Source organism: Mastigoproctus giganteus, chromosome 8, assembly GCF_048544385.1.
Source record: "Mastigoproctus giganteus isolate SK-2022 chromosome 8, ASM4854438v1, whole genome shotgun sequence".
Lineage (NCBI taxonomy): Eukaryota > Metazoa > Arthropoda > Arachnida > Uropygi > Thelyphonidae > Mastigoproctus > Mastigoproctus giganteus.
Genome location: NC_143582.1, coordinates 87,672,750 through 87,690,058, shown reverse-complemented (window position 1 = coordinate 87,690,058; position 17,309 = coordinate 87,672,750). Strand labels below are relative to the sequence as shown.

General features: G+C 38.0%; 1 protein-coding gene across 1 annotated transcript in view; it reads right to left on the bottom strand.

The window, feature by feature from the left end:
• The window catches only part of Herc4 (HECT and RLD domain containing E3 ubiquitin ligase 4), a 768,218-nt gene that overhangs the window by 37,343 nt on the left and 713,566 nt on the right, over nucleotides 1-17,309 (bottom strand). Inside the window, exon 27 of the mRNA XM_090378812.1 lies at nucleotides 1,517-1,619. Coding sequence (XP_090234938.1) covers nucleotides 1,517-1,619 — 103 coding nt within the window. The remainder of the gene's footprint in view (nucleotides 1-1,516; nucleotides 1,620-17,309) is intronic.

The following is a 17,309-nucleotide window of genomic DNA, read 5'->3' as shown; positions in this document are numbered from 1 at the left end:
AAGGACCAATTATAATTTTTCCTATTGGTTATTAACACGTTACCGTTTTGCGCGATGTGTTTGCGGGACGAATTAATCGCGTTAATCGAGGCCCGCCTGTATAGGAATTATCGAGCACTTAATAGCTCTCAATTATCAAATCTAATGATTAATGATTTTCAGGATAAACTGCTCCCGGGTCGCATGCTTATTTTTTCCACTAGTAACAATCTTCAGTTATTGGCACGTAGCCAGGAGTGGTTTTCTGATGGAACAAGAAGTATGCTGCAATTTCTGCTAGAATCAAAAGAATAGTCCAAGATTTTCAAAATCGTAATGTGATTGATTACCTTAGAGGCATTGCATACAACTTCGAGTTTTAAACAATAATAACGTGCATTTATTCTATGATTGATTACCTTTGATTTCATTACCTTTACCTTTGATTGATTCAATCTATTAAAACAAAATAAATTAGGTGTATTATTTACATTTCTATAGCCTATTCATTATCTACTGGGGGCGAAATGCGGGGGGGAGCAACTTTTCCGGATCCCATGCCACTTACATAGGCTCTGTGGTTGAGTGAACTGTACAAACTCACTTGTTTGTACAGTTGTTAGTGCCGACCGGGCTAGCTGGGTGGGTAAAGTGCCTGCCTGGCAACCCAAAGGTCGCAGGTTTGAATCCCGCCTCGGGCTTGGATCAGAGTACTGCAAAAACCTTGGAAGGTGTATTATGGCCACAGAAGCCGCTACGCCAATAACTAACAAAAAAAAAAAAAAAAAAAAGTGAGTGCATGCTCAGACAAGTTTACCCATAACCACACACAGGAGTGTCCCAGACTCCACTCAGAAAATAAATTTCTGGGAATCACAGATGGGCCGGAAGAACACGTAGGGAGGGGGGGGTGTCTACCTTCCTGGGTCAAGGCCGGGTACCTTACAGTATGACCTTGCAACATGTGTAGTGACGGGCTAAACATGCACAATCTACTGTATTTGAGGCAAATATTTGATACTGATTACAAATATAGGGATATAAAACTTGTAAACCATTGCAGAAACTATAGTTATGTATACATCTGCATATAATACCTAATATTTTGTTAATGAATTATGAAAAATATTTACGTGATAGAAACAAACGGACTTTGTAATCAGTAAACATGCATAAATAACTGCCATATACTTTTACTCAAACCCCAGATACACTGTAAACCAGTGTAATTAATGAACACTGATGTAATTACATCAGTGTTCATTAATTACACTGGTTTACAGTGTAATTTTGCAAGGGAGATATCCATGAATTAACTATTCATTCCATATGTAGTTAATCTATAATTCAAAAATAATTTTATAACTGACTAAAAACTAACAATAATTAAACAACTGTTTCCTGTTGTTTAATTAATGAAATGAAATGAAATAAAATGCTTTTTAATTACTATTAAATTTTAACTAAAATGAAATTGCTTCATTTTTTTAAATCACTTGTGTTGCATTTAGAAACTGCTTTATTAATAAGCACTTACAGAGAAATTTCTTTTTGCAGTCTAAATCAAGGCGATGAAACACCTTCCAAAACATCTGAACTGCAGGGTGATCTTTATGATATCCTTCTTTGTACTGAGTATTCTGGAAAAAATTATAGTAATAGTAATAGTTAATATGAATTTGAATTGAAATGTTTTTTAAAAAATATCAGATATGATTCTAATCAATTACATTTTTTTATGTATTTAAATAAAGCATATAGCTAAAAGTTCAAAATATCGGGTCAAATCAGAAACTTGAAAGCTAATGGCTCCAGTGTTTTCTCACAGTGCTTGAAAATTTTCAAACTATTCTGATTTTGCACATATGTACTATACCTAGTGTATGACGAATGATGCTAACTGCTACTGTTATTTGTTTGTTATTTGGTTTTTAGGAGCATTAGCAACTAAGGCCATATTGCTCCGGGATATGCGGTGGTTATTCCCTGACCTTTCCGCATCCTCCGTATTTGGTGGTGACGGACTCGAACCCCGGTCTAATCAAGAAGCGTGTGCTATGCACTGTTGCTCCTTCCCACCTGGCTACGGAGGCGCCTCTCTAACTGCTACTCCTGGCTAATAACTGCATAGATGAATATTGACATATACCTCTACCTAGGTTACCTGAAGAAAATGAATCTAAAAATACAGATCCTTAAGAGAAAATAGGATAAAGATTGTTATTACATGGAATGATCAGAAATTTCAGGTAACAACTGTGTACCTTGAAACTGCAGTCGTTGTGAGTCTGAATTCAGCATGATCTTCACACCTCATCAAGGCTGGTCTGTCCAATTCCCCACCCTTTGAGAAGATAAAATCTTCGAGTGAGAAAACTATGCTTTTGTTTCTGGATCATAGTCATACACCCACAATTTGTCACGAGTACTGATGGACAAAATAAAGTGTGGATCAGCAGCATGTTCATGAAGATTTTGACAGGCAAGAATTTGCTGCTCTCTGTGATCCATATGTGTAAACATGTCCAAGAAATACCAATTTCACTTCAGTAGTAACTTTAAGAATAGTTGCACCAAATACAAGATGTTTTATGTATTTTGTTGTATTTTAAAATGAAGATTCTCATTAGTTCAGAAAATTTGCATCAATTTTTTTTTTTTAAATTAAAGAGAAGAAAAAAAAAAAAAAACATGAAATAAAAGAAACAGCTTTTGGAAGAGTTGCAGTGTCTTGTTCAGACTTTTCAGTGGTTGGCAAAGTTTAAAGAAGGTCCTTCAAAGATGATCCTCATTCTGGCCTTTTAACTTCAAAACAATAATTCAATCACTCATGTTCTTAACAGGATCAAAAATAACTGACATTTAACTATCCATGAAGTTGCTAGCAAAACTCTCATTTATTATTAGATATATCAATATTAACACAGAATTTGGAAACATGCACACACATAAGTAAACACATGAGTTGTGTTAGGGTAGCTAAGAATAGGAAAAGATGAATGTATACTTGCATATACACCAATGCTAGGAGTTTGGTAAATAAATTTGATGAATTTGAGGTATTTCTCAAAACATCAAAGGCAGATAATGTTGGGATATCAGAGACGTGGTGTCACACAGATATAAGGAATGCAGAACTGGAATTTGGGGAGTAAAATGTATACAAGAACAATAGACAGGATAGGAAGGGAGGAGGGGTTATGCTATTAGTTAAGAAACACATAAAATCCAAGGAAGTGAAGCCAGTCGAAATCGTTGGGCATTGCAGTGTCGAGTCAGTTTGGTGTGACATAAACATTGGGAGATCAAAATTGAGAGTAGGGGTGTGCTATAAGCCTAATGACTCTGATGAGTATAATAAGAAACTGTACAGGGAAATAGAGTTGGCCAGTAAATAAGAGAGTCTTATAACGGTGGATTTTAATTTCCCAGATACTGACTGGAATTTGTGGGTTGGTCACTCACACACTAGCAAGGCTTTTGTGGATTTATTGGATGATTGTTTTCTACATCAGCATGTTCGGGAGGCAACTAGAGGGGGTAATACTCTTGATTTGATTATCAGTACTGATTCTTCATGCATTAAGAATCTTAAGATAAAGGAACCACTAGGTGGCAGTGATCACAGTGTGCTGAAGTGGAATTTACTCAAAGAGGTAACTACCATCAGGGGTAAAGGGAAGGGTTATTGCTTTCGTAAAGGCAACTATGATGGTCTGAGACAGTATTTAAATTCTATACAGTTGGACCAACTGATGATGTTACCAAAAGCAAATTCAAAATCGGAAGTATTCAAAGAACTTATCTTGGAAGCTACTAGGCTATACATACCAACTAAGAAATATTGTTCAAGATTTAGGCCTAAATGGATGCCAGAAACTAATGAGACATATGGCAGAGAAGAAAAATGCATGGGACACATATAAATTAACGCCTGACACAGAAGCCTATGACAGATATAAGTTGATCTGTAACCAATTTACAAAGGAGGTTACGCAGGCGAAGGCAGATTACGAGAAATCTTTGGCAAGGGATGCAAAGAAAAACAGCAAAGAGTTCTTTACTTATGTAAACTCTAGAAGGAAGGGGATGAATCAGATTGGACTACTTGATATCGAAGGTTGAACTGTTGATGATCCTGCTCAGGTAGCTAACAAACTAAATGAAAATTTTGCATCAACATTCACACATGAGGAGTTGTTCCGCGAGGGGAATGCCAGAGGTGTATTCAACTATATCAGTAAGCTAGATAATCTTGTAATAACTGAGAGTAAAGTGGAGGAGAAATTGTTGAAGATAAACAAGAAAGGCATCTGGGGTGGATGGGATCTATCTAGTTATATTAAAGGAGGCAGCAAAGGAAGTAAGCAAACCCCTTAGCCATAATTATGAGAGCTTCCTTGGACTCAGGGGAGGTACCCATAGACTGGAGATGTGCAAATCTGACTCCAATTCACAAAGGAGGATCAAAGGCTGACATAAGTAATTATAGACCTGTGAGTTTAACTTCTGTTCCAGGAAATTTAATGGAGGCACTGGTTAAAGAAGCACTGCAGGATCATCTAGACAAGACTTTAGTTATAGCTCGGACACAGCATGGTTTTGTTAAGGGGAAGTCCTGCCTGACCAATTTGACTGGATACTATGATGCAGTCACAAAAGAACTGGATGCAGGGAATAACTTTGATATTATATATTTGGATCTTAGAAAAGCTTTTGATAATGTTGCACATGGAAGACTGTTGCACAAATTCGAGCAGTGTGGCATTGGAGGCAAACTGCTGCTATGGATAAAGGGGTCATTGAGGGGGAGAAGACAGAGAATGGTAATCAATGAACACTGCTCATCGTGGACTAATGTTATTAGTGGAGTCCCTCAGGGTTCAGTGTTGGGTCCATTATTGTTTTCTGTATTTATAAATAATATTGATGATGGTATATCAAGCTTAATATCCAAGTTTGCAGACGATACAAAAGTTGGCAGGGTTGTTAAGGACACTACTGACGCTATGCTGCTGCAACAGGATCTGGAAAGGTTGAGCCGATGGGCTGAGAGGTGGCAAATGAAGTTTAAAATTGACAAATGTAAAGTACTACATATGGGAAACAGTAACCCTAGCGCAACGTTTCAACTCTGTGGTACTACACTGACTGTGGTAGAGAATGAAAAGGATCTGGGGGTAATTGTGCAGGCAGATATGAAGTTCTCTGAGCAGTGCAGATGGGTTGGAAGAGTAGCTCATGGTGTCTTGTCAATGATATACAGGAATTTTTCTAGCAGAGATAAGGAGGTGATTATTCCCATGTATAAGGCAATGGTCAGGTCACACATTGAGTACTGTGTACAGGTCTGGAGACCTCATTTCAAGAAGGATGTAGAACTGCTGGAACGAGTACAGAGAAGGGCAACAAGATTAGTGAATGGAACAAAGGGTTGCTCTTATGAAGAAAGGCTTAAGTTTTGAAAATTACAGTGTCTGGAGACTAGGCACTGGCGAGGTGATCTGATAGAGGTGTATAAGGCTTTGAATGGTTTGAGCAAGCTCAATGCTGATGGGATTCTTCCTCTTGCTCAGAATAATCACCTGAGAGGGCATAAATTCAAATTTAGGAAAGACAGATGTAGGATAGATGTGCGGAAATTTGCCTATAGCCAGCGGGTAGTTGGTTGGTGGAACAGACTTCCATCCCTTGTTGTGCAAGTTGATAGCCTAAATAAATTTAAGGCTCAGCTGGACAGGTATTTCGAACGAACGGCGGGATGAAGTGGAAGGTTTTTTTTTTTTTTTTTTTTTTTCCTTGGCTGATGCTGCATAAGCTTGCTTTTTGGCATCATATGCCTCTACTAATGCTAATGCTAATCTGATTATCAGTAATGATTCTTCATTCATTAAGAATCTACAGATAATGGAACCACTAGGTGGCAGTGATCACAGTGTGCTGAAGTGGGATTTACTCAAAGAGGTAACTAAAATCAGAGATAAAGAGAAGGGTTTTTTCTTTCATAAAGGCGACTACAGTGGTCTGAGACAGTATTTAAATTTTATACCGTGGGACCAACTGATGATGTTGCTAACAGCAAATTCAAAATCGGATGCATTCAAAAAATTTATCTTGGAAAAAATCTATCTATTAATGGGTGATGGAAGCCTATGATAGATATAAGCTGGTCTGTAACCATGTCACAAAGGAGATTAGGCAGGCAAAGGCAGATTATGGGAAATCTTTGGCAAAGGATGCAAAGAAAAACAGCAAAGACTTCTTTACCTATGTAAACTCTAGAAGGAAAGGGATGAATAAGATTGGTCCACTGGATATTGATGGTTCAACTGTGATGATCCTGCTCAGGTGGCTTACAAACTAAATGAGTATTTTGCATCTACATTCACAAATGAGGGGTTACGCAGGGAGGGCAATGCCAGAGGTGAATTAAGCTCTGGCAGTGAGCTAAATGATTTTGTAATAACTGAAAGGAAAGTGGAGGAGAAATTGTTGAAGATTAACACAAGAAAGGCACCTGGGCTGGATGGGATCTATCCAGTTATATTAAAGGACGCAGCAAGGGAAGTAAGCAAACCCTTAGCCATAATTATGAGAGTTTCATTGGACTCAGGGAAGGTACCCATAGACTGGAGTTGTGCAAATGTGACCTCAATTCACAAAGGAGAATCAAAGGCTGACACATGTAATTATAGACCTGTGAGTTTAACTTCTGTTTCAGGTAAATTAATGGAGGCACTGGTTAAAGAAGAATCTAGACAAAACTTCAGTTATAGCTCGGACACAGCATGGTTTTGTTAAGGGAAAGTCTTGCCTGACCAATCTGATTGGATACTATGATGTGGGCACAAAGAAACTGGATGCAGGGAATAACATTGATATCATATATTTGGATCTTAGAAAGGCTTTTGATACTGTTCCACATGGAAGACTGCTGAATAAATTGGAGCACTGTGGCACTGGAGGCAAAATGCTGCTATGGATAAAGGGATGGTTGAGTGAGAGAAGACAGAGAGTTGTAATCAACAGACACTACTCATTGTGGACTAATGTTATTCGTAGAGTCCATCTGGGTTCAGTGTTGAGTATATTGCTGTTTTCTGCATTTATAAATTTGATGATGGTATATCAAGCTTAATGTCCAAGTTTGCAGATGATACGAAGTTTATCAGGATTGTTAAGGACACTAATGACAGTACGCTGCTGCTGCAACAGGATCTAGAAAAGTTGAGCAGATGGGCTGAGAGGTGGCAAATGAAGTTTAACATTGACAAATGCAAGTACTACATATGGGAAGCAGTAACTCCCGAGTAACGTATCAACTCTGTGGTACTACACTGACAGTGGTAGAGAACGAAAAGGACCTGGGGGTAATTGTGCAGGCAGATATGAAGTTCTCTGAGCAGTGCAGATGGTCTGCAAGAGTAGCTCATGGTGTCTTGTTAATGATATACAGGAATTTTTCTAGCAGGGATAAGGAGGTGATTATCCCTTTGTATAAGGCAATGGTCAGGCCACACCTTGAGTACTGTATACACGTCTGGAGGCCTCATTTTAAGAAGGATGTAGAGCTGTTGGAACGAGTAAAGAGAAGGGCAACAAGATTAGTGATGGAACAAAGGGTTGCTCTTATGAAGAAAGGCTTAAGTCTTGCAAATTACAGTGTCTGGAGACTAGGCACCTGCAAGGTGATCTGATTGAGGTGTATAAAGCCTTGAATGGTTTGAGCATTCTCAATGCTGATGGGATTCTTCCTTTTGCTCAGAATAATCACCTGAGAGGGCATAAATTCAAATTGAGGAAAGACAGATATAGGATAGATGTGCGGAAGTTTGCCTTTAGCCAGCGGGTAGTTGGTTGATGGAACAGACTTCCATCCTTTGTTGTGGAAGTTGATAGCCTAAATAAATTTAAAGCTCGGCTGGACAGGTATTTGGATCAAACAGAGGGGTGAAACGGGAGCGTTTTGTTTTTGGCTGAGGCTGCATAAGCTAGCTTTCTTGCATCATATGTTTCTACTAATGCTAATATAGGATCACAGTGAGTTGAGAGTTCTTGCACATCAGGATCTTTATGAACATGCTACTGCTGATACACACTTTGTTTCTTCTATCATTTCAAGTGACGAATCATGGGTGTATGGCTATGGATCAGAGACAAAGGCAGAGTTTTCACAATGGCACATCTTCCACAGATAATCTCGATGAGATGTGACAATCATGCTTATTGTATTTTTTTGACTTGCTAAGCACTGTTCATTATGAATTCATCTCAAGTGGTCAAACGGTGAATCAGAAATACAAAACAGCAATAAAAAAGATATACTAAAACAGCAAGTGCACATGCTGTTCAGGAAAATGGCTAGAAACTTGTTTCTAGGAATTGGTGCGCGCATCATGACAATGCCTCATCATACTTGGCACTTTCCATTCAAAGATTTCTTGCAAAGCACTACATCACTGTAGTCCTCCATCTGCCATACTCACTGGATTTAGCTGCATTCCGTCCCAGCTTAAAACTTCACAGATTTGCAACTGCTGAGAAGATTATTTACAACACAACACAGGAACTATTAGTAATTCCAAAAGAAGCCTAGAAGGAATGTTTCCAGAAGTTGCAGAACCGGTGGAATCAGTGTACACAGTGTCAAGGACACTACTTCAAAGGACAGCTGTCCAAATAGCCAGTGAGCTTCATCATTTCCCAAATATTAGCTCAGTTCTCAAACTTTTTTTCATTATGCTTCAGATATAAATAGTCTAACACACAAAACTTTTAAATTTTTACAGACTTTAAAGAAAGATGGAGGACACAGTGCTTTTAATGTATATCATGTATGTTGTTTTCTCATGCACTTTCAATTTCTGAAAAACATTTTACCTAAAAATGCACAGACATGTTCTCTGTGAAAATTCACTAAGTCTGAATATCCAGTTATTTAATGGGCTATAAGGGACTGTCTAGGAATACCTTATGGGCATAACCATTCAGCTGCCCAACTCAATGCTTGATTGTGTTGGGTGATGCACCACACACATGCATCATACAACACGACAGCCTCAACAGCGGAGAGTGCTGGTCCCACAAGAAGTAGCTATTGTTGGTGACTCTACTGTCAATGAAACAGGAAATATACTGCTTAAATAGGATAAGTGGAATAGGAGCAGTTATGTCTGCTAGGATCAACAGTTAATGATGTTGTAAAGCATCTGTTAACTTTTAAGGGCATAAAAGGTTACTGTTTTACAAACTGATACTAATGATATTAAGAATATGATACCTGAGGATTTGCTTAACAGTTAAAGAACAATGTTGAGAAAAAGTCATGAGTTAGGGTTAAATTTGAAAGTGTTTGCAATTCTGCCCAGAAATGATAGGTAGGAATATATGAGTCTTGCCATTCAATTTGGCCCTGAAAAGACTTCAAGACCGACAAGGAAGAATTTTTGTTTTGGCATGATCAGTGTTTATTAACAGGAGAAGAGTTTTTTACAGGGACAGGATGATTCCTGTGTTTCTTCTACTGGGACATGCAACAGCCTGGAAAGAAAAGTGTTGGGGATTACAAGGCCTGCTGGAAGTCTTCATTGAACAAGCAGATACATGAGCTGTGTTAAAAAACAGGTGTATCTATACTTGCTTGTACACTAATGCCAGTAAACAAATTTGATGAATTTGAAGTACTCGTCAGGTCATCAAATGTGGACATCGTACAGATATCAGAAATGTGTGCCACTCGAGACATAAGGGTTGCATAATTTGAATATGGTGAGCATAAGGGCAGGAAAGAAGTGGGAGGGTTGCTGCTGATTAAGAACAACACAGCATCTAAGGGAGTGTACCCAGTGCAGTGCTAAGTCAGTTTGTGAAATTATCACTGGAAAAAAAATGAAAGTAGGAGTAATTCATTAGGAATTTATAGGCCAAATTACTGTGATGAGTACAAGCAACTATAGACAAATACAGTGGGCCAGCAATTAAAATCTGAATACTGTATAATGGGAAATTTTTTAAGTTTCAAGATACTAGGCCATTCACATAATCAATTTCTTTTTATAGCAGCATTAGAGGAGCAACAATAAAGGCAATATTACAGATTTCATCATCAGCAATGATTCCTCATGCATTAAGAATCTCTAAGAAAAAGGAACCACTAGGTGCCAACGATCATAATTATACTGAGGCGGGTTTGATTTGATTTGAATTTTATGGCGCAAGGGCAACTGAAGATTTTCATTGTTACGAGGAACTACTGGCTTTGGGTATGCTCACTGGAAGGACTCGTGGAATTGATATTTTTAACAACTTTATCTTGAGAGAGGACTAAACCTTGGTAATGTGGAGAGTGTATGCACGGATGGTGCACCTTCTATGAGGGGAAAGTGAGAAGGATTCGTTTCATTGTTAAAAAAGAGAAAAGCCCAATTTAGAAAAGTTAATTTCGTTCCACTGTATATTACACCAACAAAACCTTTGTGCCACATTGAGCAATACTTTGGACAAAATTATTGCAATTGTTAACTTTATTCAAGTAAATGCTTTAAGTCATCGCCAATTTCGTAGCATGCATATATTGGATGAGACATATAATATCGACTTGCCACATTATTGTAAAGTGCGCTGGTTATCAAAAGGAAAAATTTTAGTAAACGTTTTGGCTTTGCAAGAACAAATTTAAAAAATTTTATGAGGAACAACAACAAGAATGTGATTTATTAGATGAAGAATTTTGTAGAAATGCTGCATTTTTGTATGATATTATGGAAAAGCAAAATGAATTAAATGTTTATTTGCAGGGAAAAACAAGACATATATATGACATGTGGCAAAAAATTCAAGTATTTTGAAAAAAAATTAATTTTTTACAAAACTTTTCTCTAAATCAGAAATATATGGGGAACATTTCCCTCATTTAAAAAATATGTTAAAGGAGCAGAAATATGTTGTATGTGACACTTTCAAAGACTACATAACGTATTGGACATGCTAATTGAAGAATACAATGATAGATATTCTGATTTCGAAGAACTTACTTTAGAAATGAAATTGGTGTATGAGCCACATTTAGTTGATATCCCGACGGCACCCATGGAACTACAGATGGAATTAACTGAATTAGGAGAAGATAATATGATAAATAATAGAAGATAATATGATAAACGTCACTTAAAGGGCAGGAAAGGGGAACAGATATCCTGTGTGTTATCAGACACTCAGCCTAAAACACTGATGGATCCAATATCTCTCTATTACAGAAGATTTAGGAGAAGTCCGGTTGGCCTGCCTCCCTAAAATCCACTCATGCACACCTTCTCGATGGTAAGCCCTGTTACGTCACTTAGGTGGCAACGAACGTGTAGAGTGATTTTCTTCAAGACGCCTGGTCAGCGTGAAGAGGAAAAGACCAAACCCTCCAGCATATGAAAGCACAACGAAACAAATGGCCCTCAGTCCCTAGCGGCTTTCACTCTCCCTCTTACGGCAGCGAGAGGATCAGAGTGGAAGCAGAGGGTACTAAGAATCTCTGGGTACAACCAGGCTGCCATGCACGGAAACTGAACTTGGCCTGTTATAACGTAAGAACACTCGTCGGTGAAGACAGGATATTAGAGCTGGAAAAGGAATTAGAAAATGTGAATTGGAATATCATCAGTTTGGCTGAAACAAGAAGAAGAAATGAATCACTTATAAGTTTATCAAGTGGAAATCTGCTGTACACCAATGGAAACAGTGAAAGGAGTGAAGGCGGAGTTGGGTTTCTGTTCATAAAGATTTTAAAAACAACATTTTGGAATTCAAAAGTACATCACCAAGAGTGTCAAGACTAATACTCAAGATTTCTAAGAGATACAAGCTAAAGATTATAACGATTTATGCACCAACATCGAGCCATGATGATGAAGAGGTTGAAGAAATGTACACCGAAATTGAGAGTCTTCTAGATGAGCAGAAAACCCACTACACTATTATTATGGGAGACTTCAATGCTAAAGTTGGAAAAAGACAAAACAGAGCAGAAAGGGGAACTATAGGAAATTTTGGAATTGGTGAAAGAAATGAAAGAGGTGAAAGACTTGTGGAATTTGCAGAATCTCAAGGACTGTCAGTAATGAACACTTTTTTCAAGAAAAGGGTGAACAGAAAGTGGACATGGAAGTCCAAATGGATTATCTACTAATGAAATCGACTTCATCCTCACTAACAGAAGATATATTGTGAATGATGTTATCATCCTGAACAAGGTAAATGTTGGAAGTGATCACAGAATGGTAAGATGTACAATTGATATAGATGTAGGAAAGGAAAGGAAAAAACTGACTCGAGTAAATAATACAAAGGTCTTTGAGATAACAGAAGAGGAGAAAAAGCAGTATGTACTGGAACTTAAGAACAAGTATGAGCTTCTGCAGACTGCTGAGGACCAAGATATCAACGAGGAATATTATAACTTTTTGAAAGTGATAAAGTCCAAGAAACCTATAGGGAAAAAGAAATCCAAAGAAGAAAAAATTAGTCAAGAAACACTTGTCATGATGAACCGAAGACGACAAATGAAAAGCAAGAAAAACACTGACAGGGAGAAAATTGAGTATACTGAGTTATGCAAAGCCATTAGAAAGAGACTCAGAGAGGACATAAGAAGATTTAACACATGAAAAGTAGAACAAGCATTAAGGGAAAACAAAGGATTTAAATCAGCAGCCATGAGCAGTAATACAGAAAGACAAATGATACTGAAACTGAAGAATAGCGATGATGTACTTATAAACAGCAGAGAAGGCATAATAAAAAAAAACAGAAGACTACTATAGAGAATTATACAAGGAGCAGGGGAATGATGCCAGCAGTGGGGAAGATGGATTGCAAAGTAGCAACACGTACAACATACCTGATATTCTTCCTGATGAGGTAGAACATGCGGGGGAAGATGAAGTTACTGTAAAGTTGTTAAAATTGGGAGGAAGAGACATAACACAAAAACTGGCAAGGCTTTTCACAAAGTGCATTAGAAAAGGTGTGACGCCTAAGCAGTGGAATAATGCAATCATAGTTTTGCTGCATAAGAAAGGAGATAAATCAGAAATTGGAAATTATAGAACAATTAGCTTGTTATCCCACATCTACAAGTTGTTCACAAGGGTCATTACTAACAGATTAGAAAGAGTACTTGATGAGAATCAACCGAAAGAGCAAGCTGGCTTTAGGACAGGATTCTCAACTATGGATCACCTTCACGTAATATCACAGCTAATGGAGAAAGCAAATGAACATATAACACCATTATGCCTGGCATTTGTGGATTATGAAAAGGCATTTGACTCCATACAGCATAAGGCTGTTGTTTGGTTTTTAGGAGCATTAGCAGCTTAGGCCATATTACTCCGGGATATGCGGTGGTCATTCCCTGACCTTTCCGCATCATCCATATTTGGTGGTGACGGGCTCGAACCCCGGTCTAATCAAGAAGCGTGTGCTACGCACTGCTGCTCCTTCCCACCTGGCTACGGAGGCGCCCCACAGCATAAGGCAATGTTTCAGGCACTGGAAAGGCAAGGCATTGATACCCCATATATTATGATTTTGAAGAAAATATATGAGAGTGCTACCTCCTTTATTAGACTAGACAAAGACAGTACAGTAGGAAATTTAAAATTGAGAAAGGAGTTCGACAAGGAGACACAATATCTCCGAAGCTGTTTACTGCTGCCCTTGAGGAAGCTTTCAGAAGATTAGACTGGTTGCAGAAAGGAGTCAATGTGAACGGAGAGTACCTAAACCAGTTACGATTTACAGATGACATTGTCTTCATAAGCCACGATCCCAAAGAATTAGAGGAAAATCTTAATCAGCTATGCACAGCTAGTAAAGATTTTGGACTAAAGATGAATATGGCTAAAACAAAAGTAATGATGAACAAGTATGCCACAGAAAGGAAAATAATGATTGAAGGAGCAGTAATTGAAAAGGTGGAGTCATATTCTTATCTGGGACAAGTTATTAGCTGTAATAATGATAAATGGCTGGAAGTCAAGAGAAGAATAAATTTTGGATTGATAGCATTCAGGAAATATAGTCACATTCTGAAGAGCAATATCCCAGTTTGTCTGAAACGTAAAATAATGAACCAGTTTATACTCCCCACCATGACTTATGGAAGTGAAACTTGGGCACTCACCAAAAAAATGGAAGAGAAGCTGAGAACTACACAGCAAAGAATGGAACGAATCATATTGGGAATCAGACTGTTAGATAAGAAGCCACAGCGCCAGTTCTGCTTACCAAAAGTGGCCCACTGGGGACTCACATCCTTTCGTCCGGGCTTCGAGTCAAGCAAGCCGGACTTCTCGCCCATTTAAAGTTTGAGAATAGGTTGAGGTCGTTTCGGCCCCAAGGCCTCTAATCATTCGCTTTACCGGATGAGACTGATTCCTTCGAGTGCCAGCTATCCTGAGGGAACCAGCTACTAGATGGTTCGATTAGTCTTTCGCCCCTATACCCGGGTCTGACGATTGATTTGCACATCAGAACCGCTGCGGACCTCCACCAGAGTTTCCTCTGGCTTCTTCCTGCCCAGGCATAGTTCACCATCTTTGGTGTCCCAACGTGTACGCTCTCACTCCACCCCTCAGATAAGAAGAGAAACACATGGATTAGGCAACAAACTCAAGTAAAGGACATTCTTATCAAAACTAAAGAACTAAAATGGTCTTGGGCAGGACACATAGCTCGAAGACATGATGACAGATGGACTAAGAAAATAACAGAATGGTATCCAAGAGGAGATAGAAGAAAACCTGGAAGACAAAGGCGGAGATGGATAGATGAAATTCATGAGTTTGTGGGTAGTAAATGGATGGCCAATGCTCAAAACAGAAGGAACTGGAAAGTTGCTGAAGAGGCCTTCACATCCTGCAGTGGATTGAAAATGGCTGATGATGATGAATATGATAAAGACTTTTTTTGATACAAAAAAAATATCCTATTGAAATATGGAAAAATGCAGTTGAATACCCACGTTTACGTCAACATGCTCGTCAACTGCTGTCTTGCTTTGCAACTACGTATTGTTGCGAATCAACTTTTTCATACCTTACACAAATTAAAAGTCATTTAAGGACTCAGATATCTGATATTCATTTAGAAGACCAACTCAAGTTGCATACAACTAAGATGGAGCCTAATATCCAGTTGTTATCTAATAAAAAACAAACCCAAAAATCTCATTAGTTAATTATCAAAAAAGATGTTTCGGCTGAAACCAATGCTTTCTGATGAGTTCAGCTCATTAAAAATGTGCAATCGAAGTGGTTTCAGCCGAGACATCTTTTTGGGTAAACAACTCAACCACCAAAGCATCAAATCTTCAACTCATTAGTTAACTCATATTAGCTGACCAGGCTAGCCGGGTGGGTAAAGTGCCTGCCTGGAAACCCAAAGGTCGTGGGTTCGAATCCCGCCTTGGGCATGGATCAGAGTACTGCAAAAAATAACTCTTGGGAGGTGCATTAGCCACAGAAGCCGATGCGCCAATAACTAAAAAAAAAAAAAAAAAAAAAACCTCATATTAAATTATTTTTAACAGTAGTACAGGGCGCCTCTGTAGTCAGGTGGGCAGGAGCAGCAGTGTGTAGCACACGCTTTTTGATTAGACTGGGGTTCGAGTCCGTGCCCAGCAAATACGGAGGATGCGGAAAGGTCAGGGAATGACCACTGCACATCCCCGGAGCAATATGGCCTTAGTTGCTAATGCTCCTAAAAACCAAATAACAATAGTACAGTGTTTTTCTAATTATTCTTGTATAATACACAGAGAGAATGTTAAATAATTGCTATAAATTTTCATTTGAATAACAATTTAGAAAATAATTTATTATCTTTATAATATTTTTTAAAATTTTGTGTTCATAATAAAATGTAGGTGGATGTATTATGATGAGAATATTGTAAATATGTATGTTTTATTGAAATTAAAGCATCTCAAATAGATGTTTCCATTCCAATTAAGTGGTCCAAAGTGAACCTATTCTTTTGAAGCCGCACTGATTTCGAGAGAGAAGGTTATTTGGTTCTAAGTACCACAAAAGTTGAGCATTGACCATTCTCTCCAATATTTACACAAGCAGCTAGTCAGAGCGATAGGGCAGAAATTTCTTGGATGTTTAGGATCCTTGCCCGGTTTAGCAAAAGCAAGAATAATTGCCTTGTGCCAGGCATTTGGGAACTGCTCTTCAAGGAAAATACTGTTGTATAGGAAGAGCAATTGGTCCATGAATTTTGGTGACAGGTGTTTGATCATTTTATAATGGATGTCATCTGGTCCAACAGCAGAAGCTTTTGTAAGTGCAAGTGCTGTTTTTAGCTCATTAATGGTAAAAGGCACATTATACGGGTGGGAGCCTTTTGATGTAAATTTAAGGGCCTTTTTTTCAGCTACAGAGGTGGGATTTACTTAAAAATTAAGTATTGTCCAGGGTAAATGGAAGGGATTTTGCTTTCATAAATGTGACTACAATGGTTTAGTTTAAATTTTTTTCAAGGAGACAAATTGATGATGTTACCAACTCAAATTCTCACTGCAAGCATTCTAGGAAATCATCATGCATGAGAAAGTTACTAAGTGTTTCATATTAACTAAAAGATATTGTTTGAGATTTAGACCTAAATGGATGTCAGATGAATTGATGAGACTAGCAGCAGAGAAGAAAAAAGCATGGGATAATTATAAGATTAGGTAAGCTAAGATTATGAGAAGTCTTTAGCAAAGAATATAAGCTCAGAATTATTTTCTTAAGTTAACACTAGAAGAGTATTGGGCCACTATATACAAAGGGCATAACTGTTGATGATTCTGCTCATTTTTCTGACAAGCTAAATAAATATCCTGCATCTACAAGATGCAAGCCAAATGTTTCCAGACTGGCATATGGAGTATAGCAGCTCCATTAGATACTGCTGAGCTAAATCATTGTGAGTTATTGTGGTAAGTTTCATACCAATAGGCCATTGTGCTTTTGTCCTGTGATTTTTGTAGCTGAGTAAGATGGTGGGCATTATTTTGTCATAAACTTAGAAAAAAGCTTGAAGACTTATGAAATGCTTAAACAAGCGTCTGGTGATGGTGCAATGGGTAGAATACAAAATTTTCAACTTGGTGTGCTACCCATGGCATTATCACCAAATGCTTTAAGCACTCAAATAAGTCAATCAGCAAGTCACCCTGATAAAAATGTTGAAAAAGTGCAATCAAATCATTTATGAGAACAGACCGCATTAAATTAATATTTTTTACATTTTAAGTCTACTATATGATATATTAAGTGAATTAAACA